The sequence below is a fragment of the Rhinoderma darwinii genome, chromosome 3 (genome assembly GCF_050947455.1).
Source record: "Rhinoderma darwinii isolate aRhiDar2 chromosome 3, aRhiDar2.hap1, whole genome shotgun sequence".
Taxonomy (NCBI): domain Eukaryota; kingdom Metazoa; phylum Chordata; class Amphibia; order Anura; family Rhinodermatidae; genus Rhinoderma; species Rhinoderma darwinii.
The window spans coordinates 428433056-428443749 of NC_134689.1; the positions used below are offsets into that span (position 1 = coordinate 428433056).

General features: G+C 40.3%; 1 protein-coding gene across 1 annotated transcript; it reads right to left on the reverse strand.

Moving 5' to 3' along the window:
* Positions 1–4686: 4686 nt before the first annotated feature.
* LOC142750740 (olfactory receptor 5G9-like) lies at positions 4687–10384 on the reverse strand. Its single transcript, XM_075859719.1, has 2 exons — positions 10205–10384; positions 4687–5607 (listed from the first exon to the last, which is right to left on the reverse strand). The coding sequence occupies exons 1-2, from the start codon at positions 10382–10384 to the stop codon at positions 4687–4689; spliced, it is 1101 nt and encodes a 366-aa protein (XP_075715834.1).
* Positions 10385–10694: the final 310 nt, after the last annotated feature.

Consider the following 10694-nt stretch of genomic DNA (forward strand, 5'->3'; position numbering starts at 1 on the left):
GAACAAGAACTGCACAGGATACAGGAACAGGTAACAGGGCACTGGTAACAACTGGAATGGGAAACGAGGGATATATACCGGAGCAACATGTGGAGGTGATTGTGAATTGCCGGGGACACCCAATTTGTCATACCCACTTGTCTGTTTTACGTGGCTCTATGATTCCAGCTAAGGGTACAGGTTATTTGAAGGGGACTGTGCTGTGGGAGGTGGTACGTTGGGGGATATGTTTTTGTTACTTGCTTTGTATGACATGTATTATCTCAATATGTGTTATCTCAAAGGTTGATACTGCTTTCATTAGCTGTTTATTGTATTGAGAAACGTTGTCAATACACTTGATCTACAAATGAAATTAGCAGCGGATCCAGAGTCCATATACGCAGAGACCCAATGCATTTTCTCACCGGACTCTATGGTCACGGGTATGGACAATTTAGACAAAAGTCCTTTTTAACAAAGGTTGTCTCTCCTAGCAACCCTAGGCTTTGGGACTTTTGGGGACAAGATGGCCTCCGAGGCCGCAATATAGACAGAGTCCCGAAGTGCGTCTGCGTTGTCTCTCCTGGATTGATAGCTTACACTAGTCTATCCTCACAGACTCCTTAGGAGGATTGGCACCTGAGGACAGCAGAGATTGCGGCAAGGGTGGTACCGGACTAGGAAGGCCTCCCTCCCGACGAGCTTCGTGGAGCCGTTCTCGGATCCTCATATTAATCCCGGCAGACAGAAGGATGAGGTCATCCAGGGTAGACGGTAGATCTAGAGTGGAAAGTTCGTCCTTAATCTTAGACGACAGTCCCTGCCAGAATGTAGCCACCAGGGCCTCATTGTTCCATAACAGTTCTCCCGCAAGGGTGCAGAAGTGGATGGCGTACTCGCCCACGGAGGTGTCTCCTTGTCTTGTTTAGCAAGGAAGCCGCTGCAGATGAGACTCATCCAGGCTCCTCAAACACCATGCGAAAATTCCGGAGGAAGCCCTGGAAGTCATGGGTTTCTGGTCCTTGTCTCTCCCAGATTACTAGCCCTGCTTTACCTGCATATCCCGTGGTACCTGTTTAACCCTTTACCACCATTTACCTGCTATACAGCAACCCATTCCCCTTGTTAACCCTTTATCCTCCTGCTGTCCCTGGTAACCCTTGCTGTCCCTAGTGACCCTTGCTATTAACCCTTAGTGTACAGGGATAGTTCTTGCTAGGTGGGAGTGGGACAGAAACAGTGAGCATGTGTATTGTATTGTAATGTAACATAGGTATGTCTAGATAAGTGGGTGATGGCACAACATAGGATTGTGATACCGTGTAAATACTGTACTACATATAGTGTGAGTATACTCTGTATATATTATTGTGTTATATGTATTGGGGTATACTGATTCTATACCATGATTGGTTACTGTGTTTTGTGTTTGGTGTATTTTATATGTAAGTGTGATTATTGTTAGTAATAAATATCAACCTTTATTCACTATACAATTGTATTTACTGAGTTGTATACACTTACCTAGCAGCAAAGCAAGTAGATTTACGTTAATGTAAGGAAAAGGTAGGGGAACTAGGCATAACCCTAGTGACACTGTATATAAAGTAGGTGGTAATAGTGGGTGACACAAGTAGGTGAAACCCGCTATTATACCACTCCTTTTACATATAACATACGTAAAATGCCCGAATTACGTCTGAAAATAGGCCGTGTGAACATACCCTTAATTGAAAAGAAACACTCCCCATGTAGATACGGATGTAGCCATCTTTTACTTGCTGCAATGATGCCAGATCTAAAGGCCTTATCTCTCTGGAAGAATTCAAGTTAATGTTCAAGCCCAACTCGACATTGGCAACATTCTATGCTCAGCCCAAAATTCATAAAAAGGTGTCACCGGTACCCGGTAGACCAATTGTCTCGAGGAATGACAACTTAACACAGGGGATAAGCATGTATGTGGACGAGATATTATCACCTTTTGTCACAGCCCTGCCCTCCTTCCTACGAGACACCAAAGACACCATCACTAGGATCCAGGAGATTAATGTCTCTCCGCACACCTTAATTGCCAGCATTGATGTGGAATCACTGTATACCAACATTAAGCATGATCTGGGCCTCAATGCTGTGCAACACTTTCTAAACACTAAAGGGACCCAGTTTCAGGCACATAATAGTTTCACTCTATCACTACTTCAATTTTTACTCACCCACAATTATTTCCTTTTCGACAGCAAATTCTATCACCAACTTAAAGGCACTACCATGGGCACAGTTTGTGCACCCACCTATGAAAATTTATTTTTGGGGTGGTGGGAAGACACTTTGATTTTCAATGAGGATTTACTTTTTTTCACCTGTCACATTTTATTTTGGGGTAGGTATATAGATGATATACTTAGTTTTTTGGGGATGGCGATATTGCCCTTTTCTCTGACTTTATGGATATTATTAACAATAATTACATTGGCATGAAATTCACGCATACCATACACACTAATGAAATTAACTTTCTTGACCTTAAAATCTCCTTGGATCCTAGTGGCGGTGTCCAAACCAATATCTTTCGCAAAGAGACTGCCACAAACAGTTTCTTACACTGGGGGAGCTTCCATCCACCAGCCCTCAAGAAGGGTATTCCAACTGGCCAGTATCTGATAGCTAGGAGGAATTGTTCGGAAGAACATACCTTTAAACTTGAATGTGACACTTTGTACCAAAAATTTCGAGCACGTGGGTACCCCAAGAAGACTCTTCATAGAGCATTTGCTAGAGCCAGGGCAACCCCCAGAGAAGAGCTACTCTATGGTAGGAATAAGAATAACAACCCTAGCAATGGTAATAGACAACAACCATCTCCCATTAGATGCATAGGCAATTTCGACACCTGCTCTTAGATTAAGAATATTTTACAGAAATACTGGTCCATCCTACAGGCAGATTCCGATTTGCGTGATGCAATTTCTAGTGGTCCCAACATCACCTATCGGAGAAGGAAGAATCTTCGGGAATTCCTCACACACAGCCATTATTCCAGACCTTTCCATACCCTTACTTGAAAAGAAACACTCCCCATGTAGATACGGATGTAGCCATCTTTTACTTGCTGCAACAAAAGCCATTGAAAAATCATTGAAAAAGTTAAGATAAGAGATCTAGCCACTGTTTATTTAAATAGTACGAAAATAAACTACAACTCCTCTCTCAAAGCATAAGCCCTCACACCACACCATTGACAGAAACATTAAAAAAGGGATTAGGTATATAAAAAATAATAAAAACATGTTAAAAAATAAATTGATTTTAAAATTCTCAAAATTAAAGTTACTTCAAACATATTAAAAAACGTTATTAGATAAACATTAAAAAACATAACTAATAATATACATATTTCTTCCGCCAAATAGCTGTAGCAGTGCATATAATAAAGCTGGCCCATTATATATAAGGATCAGTACATGGAATGATATTTTCTGTATTTCCCAATATATGAAATGCCAATTTATGTGTCCCAAAAATTGGTGCCTAAAAAACTACAAATCAACACTACCTGTAAAAAATAAGACCACAAACAGCCAAATCAATGCAAAAGAAATAAATAAAGATGTTTTAAAAACACATACAGATCTGAATGGGAAAGGCAATTTTTTCTAGCCCACAAAGTGTTTTTCCCATCGGGACAACACCTTTGCAAAGTCCTATTACAGTATATGGCTACATAGAGGTGGATCCTGCGCTCAAGAGTGTACTGCACTTTTAATCAGAGTGTAGAGCTATTTAACTATTGTCCCACAGCTTCACAGAAGTTCACATGACTAAGGCTTCTTTCACACGTCAGTATTGTGGTCAGTATTTTGCTTCAGTATTTGGAAGCCAAAACTAGGAATGGGTCCAAAACACGGAAGAGGTGTCTGTTTATGTACCACTCCTGGTTTTGGCTTCCAAATGCTGAAGCAAAATACTGCCGTGTGAAAGAGGCCTATGGCCTCATGCACACAGCCATGCTACTATTCACGGACTGCATTTACGGGCACGGCCAGCTGCTGTCTGCCGCAGACAGCCATCTGCATTCACAAAGTATGGGAGCATGGACTGTAAAAAGCAAAAGATAGGACATGTCCAATCTTTTGCGGAGGCCTTCTACGGCCCGGACACCTTCCCGGATGTCTGTGGTCAATAGAAGTGAAGTGGTCCGTAACTGCGGACCGCAATTACTGACAAATTTATTCGTGTGCATGGGGCCTGAGTATTACATGGTATACCATTAATTTGAATGGGAACCATGTTCTACTACAATTCAATATGTGGCTGTACAAGATGCAATGGTGGAGGTTTTTTTCCCCACTTTAGTCACTGATGGCATATCCACTGGATACATAGTTTCTGTAAAATTGATGACTGTTGTATCCTCCAAATCATGTATGTAACCTACTATTCTCCCCTATCGGGACAAGAGAGATATCCTGTCCTCCGTTCTGCAAGAAACAAAGTCTGTATCCAGGAGATTAAATGGATAAGACGCCAAGCCTGTGCATGGAGCATACTTGAGCAGCCACCTCTATATTTACTCACCTACTGAATCTTGTTCTCCCGATAGGTTGGTACACCGCATATCAGAAAGTGCTGGTGAAAACCACTAAAAGTTTCCTTTGTTTGCATTTGGAAACCCCAAAAAAATAAAATAGCAATTTTAAGAAATTATGTAGTTGTCAATTTTTTACGTATGGCTTTCCTTAAGTCTTTATTTCTTAATGTATATATAACAGGGTTGATCAAAGGGGTAAACACAGTGTAGAGCAGTGATAAGCTCTTACTGATGGTCAATGATCCTCCACTTGTTGGAAGAACATAGACACAGGATATACTCCAGTAAAATATGGAGACCACAGTGAGGTGGGAGCTACAGGTGGAAAAGGCTTTCCGTCTACCGGTAACGGATGGAATCCTTAAGATGGTGATTATAATATTAGCATAAGATATTAATATAAGTATGGCTGGGAGAACAACTACAGGAGTGCTTAAAAGTAAAATTTCGAGTCTAACAATAAAGGTATCAGAACATGACATCTGTAACAGGGGAACGAGATCACAGAAGAAATGGTCAATGATATTTGATCCACAAAAAGTTAGCCTAGATGTTGATAATGTGTCAATCATTGTAGAGAAAAATCCCAGCGACCAACAGATAATGGAGAACATCACACAATGTCCACTGGTCATGATAGAGGTGTAACGGAGGGGATTACAGATGGCCACATATCTGTCATAGGACATCACTGTGAGGAGAAGACATTCAAATGCTTCAGAGGCGCTGAAAAAATAAAACTGAATCATACAACCAGTAAAAGTGATGGCTCCCCCGTTATTCAGGAGAAGGTGAAGTGTAATGGGGATTATATCAATGGTCAACAAGATGTCACTGATGGACAGTTGTGTGAGGAAGAAGTACATTGGAGTGTGGAGGTTCTTGCTGGTGAACACCAGGGTGATGATCAGGAGGTTCCCACATAATGTTCCCCAGTAAACCACCAGTAGAAGACAAAACAGGAAAATTCTCAAACATTGTCTGCCTTGAAAACCTAAGAGGAAAAACGTAGTGACCACCGTCAGATTGTTTTCCTGCAAAAAAAAAGGGAATAGCAAACAAAAAGTTCACATTTAAAATACGTTCCATTTTGAGATGTTAATATTAAAATACTCCGGGGTCTACTTATTACAGCGCCCCCAGTGGGAGACCAAATAAATTTGCTGCCAAGATTTTGGGGGATAATGAACCAGTTTTACCTCCACATTGTCCTGTGTTGTGGGGTCCTCCGGTGTATTATATTGTAATGTCCATAGAAACATGAAGCCAATGTTATGCTTTCCCACTAAAAATATACCCACTGAGCTATAACGGTTCTACCCCATCTATTTTCTTATAATTTCCTGTGAAAAGTTATAATTGTAATGATAAATCTCTGTGTAGAATATTTGCTCAGAGTATTTTCACATACATCACATCGCCCGTAGATGTAGTACTAGTAATAGAAGAGGGGTTTTTGTGACATTATTTTTTTGTAGTTTTGCTCTGTGAAATAGTTTCTCTGTTTTTGGTTATGAAATAAAATTTAATGAATGAAAATAATCAGCAGTAATAATAAGAATTGTGCACTTACATTGTATATTTCCATGTTCTTAAATGTAAAAAAAAAAGAAAATAAAAAAAATCAGCTTCAGATAATGCAGATAATAATGTAAGTAACCCGATAATGTTTAGTCATGAGCCAGACGTTAATTACATAAACGACACAGTGTCTACCTGTTAATATACACAAAGTGATGGTGAGGGGCTGCGTACTGGAACTCTTAGGAGATTTCTTACCATTTCCCTTACGTCTCCTGTCTAGTTCACTGGGGAATATAAAAAAAAAATGAAGTTGTCTTAATTAGTGACTTTCGCCCAAACATATTCACTTCAATGTATCTTTAAAGAAAGCATTAAAAAAAAAACGAAAAAGAAAATGTAAAAGAGTTTAAAAAAAAAAGGAGAAAAAAAAACAAAACAATCAAAACAAGACTTAGTGGATTTTTTGGGAGAATCACATCTATTATGAATATGTGGGGAAATAAATGAAAAAGCCCTGTGGTCATGTCAAAAACATAATAACTACAATTCTGAGATGAAAAAAAGGCAGAATTCTGATTTAAGTGGATGTTTCACGTAGCCTCATTTACAACTAAGCAACCAAAATTAACACACTTGTGTGCATGAGGTCGACAGGTGGACTTATATGTGGCGTTTTTGTTTTTTTTTGCACAAAAATGTTGCGTTTTGTAAGACTGCAGTAAAGTACATGCTTTAGCCACAGATTTTCTAGAGGAGAAAAATGTTCACCACCATCACAGATCGGGATTCTTTACTGTAAGAGTAGTGAGACTGTGGAACTCTCTGCCACATGATGTTGTGATGGTTGATTCTTTGAACAAGTTCAGGAGGGGCCTTGATGTCTTTCTTTCAAAATATAATATTACAGGTTATGAGTACCAGATTCTGGACATGGGACATGGATCCAGGGATTTATTCTGATTTCCATATTTGCAGTCAGGGAAGAATTTTCCCTTAATGAGGCAATTGGCATCAACCGAATGTGGGTTTGGCCTTCCTCTGGATCAACACGATAGGATTATAGATTGACTTGATGGACCTGTGACTTTTTTCAACCTTATCAACTATGTAACTACGTACATGCGTTACTGTATTGCACTATCTACAGGAGGCACTGCACGGCAATAACCATGTCATGCACAGTGTGTCGCGCTACCTACAGGGGACACTGTATGTGGTAATATCTGCAAAGTGCACTGCCTTTGTCAGTATCTACATGGGGGCACTGTGTGTGGCAGTATCTACAAGTCACACAACCCCCCAAACATGCACCCACACCACACACAAACCACCCACACACAATCCCCCCAAAACATGCAAAACACACTGCCTCCACACACACTCCCCCTTACGCACGTACACACTCACACACACCGTACCTGCTGCCGGACTTCAACAAAATGGCGCCATCTTTCCTCCTACAAACCAGCTTCTATGCTGGGTCGCTGTTAACTGCACATGCCACAGAGCATGCACTGTTCAGAGTTACAACGGCAGAAGCATAGGAGATAGGATCATCTCCCATCCCTACTCTCCTATGCCCTGTAGCTGCCGTATAGCACATGTGTATGTGTCATGAAGAGACACAGATGAAATTAAAAAATGGTAGCACATGTAAAAAAAAAGGGTTAATAAAAAAATACATTTTATGGGAAAAAATAAATATATTGAATATAATATAATATGAATATAATATATAAATAACTAAAAACACAAACTAATAATAATTAAAAGAAAATCATGACACCTTTCCTTTAATGCCAAAAAATGTTTTTGTTTGTGAGATGGTGCATTATGGGTGGCTTATTGTAAGCCCTCAGCAGTGAGGAATGATTCTGTAATCAGACATAAAGTGTCCTCATTGTCCAGTCTCCACAGGGGATCATCAGGAGGCACCACCATCACTCAGCTAGTGTGCAGACCAGCAAACCAAGCAGATCCAATTATCTCCCCCCACTGTGTTCTCATCCTGGCTGTGACAGACAATAGACGAGCAATACACATAATAGTACAAAAGACACAACTCACATACAGACAGTAGAAATACAAACTAAAGTCATTATAACAAATCATGGTGACTAGAAACTGCCAAGGTGTTCCTCCCCCTGAGGGGTATATAAGGGCTTGTCCTGGGGAGGATGGGAGATCTCCTGGATGTAGACTTTACTGAGAGCTGAAGCTGAGGCCGGCACTCTGAGGAGTTTCCTGTGATTACCTGACTTTTGGGACTGTGTGCTGTCCCTGCATGGAAGGGGACCTGGTCGGTCAGAATTGGATACAATAAATCCTGTTGGAGTTGTCCTGTCATCACTGGTTCTGTTGACCGTGTATAAAACTAACGAACCCCATGACAATTTGTATGATTGGAAAGCTACAGAATTTTTTTTGTTAAAAATGAATGATTTGGTGGAATAATGATGTGGAAGATGAAGGATCTCTCATTTTTCAGGCTGTGGAGATGAAGACTTGAGGATATCCGGTCTTGAGATGCCCTGACTACAATTAAAGGTGATGGGGAGTTGTGACCAGACGGCTCTGTGACTGGTTTATCTTGGGAAAGACAATACCAATCAACAAAAAAAATTTAAAACAACCATCCAAGGGCAGATGGCCAAGGGCAGTGTTTATAAGCCAAGTACTCCCTATCCCAAATAAATCACATAAAAGTGCCCCCGAGGATGTGACCGTACACTGCGCTAAATATTAAAAGCATAGCCTTAGGACAATGTAAGCACCCCCTAGAGACATGGCATGTACCTCCTTGGGTACACGTACAGATGTAGCCATCTTTATCTTGACTCTGATAACTTGCTGCAGTGTGATATCACACAACAAAAGCCACTGTAAAGTCATTGAAAAAGTCAAGATAAGAGATCTAGCCATTGTGTATTTAATGTGATAAAAGTAAAGGTAAAGACGGCTCCATCTGCGTAACACAGGTTGAGTAGACAGGGTCCTGGGTGTCTAGTGAGGCCAATACTGCTGATAAAAGATGAATTTACTGAGCAGTTTAGGGGAACAGAACTCTAAGAACTTATATAAAACATCAATTAATGCTAAACAAATTTTTTTTAAATGGGGCTAATCCTACAAAAAAATCCTATTTTTGTGTATATGGTTTGGTGTTTGACCCTTGTATACACAGGTGCAGTTTTTTTTATGCTATTAAATTAATTTTATTACAAAAAAATTGTATTTGATTTTCAAAAAGGGAGAAGTAAGACAGGAGATAAGTTACTGACACAACTTATATAATGGCAGAACAGGTTTGAGGGACCAGGTTATAAAACACTTAGAAATGAAAGTCACTCAAGGCTATGAAGACGAGGCGGCCGAGTGGTTGAGGTGATAGACTATGAAGACGAGGGGCCGAGTGGTTGAGGTGATGGACTACGAAGACGAGGGGCCGAGTAGTTGAGGTGATGGACTATAATCTGTTGCTCTCTGCGTCTGTGTGTTTGTAACCTGCTCTTGGCCGGACATTATGACAACCTTACATAATGACAATAATTGTGCACTTTTATTACATGTATAATGGATTTTTTTACAGAAGAAATTTAATTGGAATTAAAATTAAAAATGTAGAAAAAGGTGTCAGTAAATATGACAACAGGCCGGGCAAAATTTGGCACTTGGCTCGAGGGTAGACAAATATAAAATGTTCTTGAATAACTAAAATGTGACTGGATGGCATCCTACATAGGTAATCCTGCATCACATCAGAAACATTGCATACCCGGCCGGGGTCAGCAGACATCAGTAGGTCGTATATAACATAGACACTAAGACTATAACATTGTACATAAATAAGGCATGATCAATAATGCATGTGAAAATATAAAGATAGCGATTCATATACAACATCTATTAGTGATAAAAAGGGTAAATGAGAACGGGGACAGGCTGATAAACTGGAACGGATACAGGCTGATAAATTGGGACTTAGATAGCTGATAAATTGGGACTTAGACGGCTGATAAATTGGGACTTAGACGGCTGACTTGAGAACCAGGTGTTCACAAACAATCCTGAGCAAAGTCCATCAGGATGAAATAACAGGAGACTCACCACACGCACTTCACTGCCAAGGTCAAAAATATCCCCCAGGAGATATGACACGATGTATGAGTAGAGGACTTGCTGCAAATGTACTAAGTCCCAGAATTGAGGCGTGCGAACAAGTTCCTGGCTGGCAAAATCAGGTCCAAATAAAGATTGTCCAACAATAGAGGTACCAGTAAGGACCATGTAAACAGCCACCCACAGTTAATGTGCCGAGTAAGGGCTTGTCCATGCGAAACGGAATTGCTGCAGAAAATTTCCGAAAAAACCGCACCGCAGGTCAATTTCTGCTCATATTTGTTAAATCTCACCCACTTTGCCACTACTGTATTCTGCTGTGTATTTTCCGTCCGTGATTCTGGACGGAAAATATGCAGCAATTCTGCTACATGTGGACAAGCCCTAAGTACTAAGCTGAATTTCCCCAACTAGCGGCACTACACCAGTCACTGATATTAGCTAGGAGAGTAAAAGTAGTTAAAAGGAATACTCATCT

Coding starts and splice junctions, on each gene's coding strand:
- LOC142750740 (XM_075859719.1), bottom strand. CDS start 10,384: ATGGTCCTTACTGGTACCTCTATTGTTGGACAATCTTTATTTGGACCT. Junction 5,608..10,204: donor TTGGCAGTGAAGTGCGTGTG/GTGAGTCTCCTG, acceptor TTTTTTTTGCAG/GAAAACAATCTGACGGTGGT.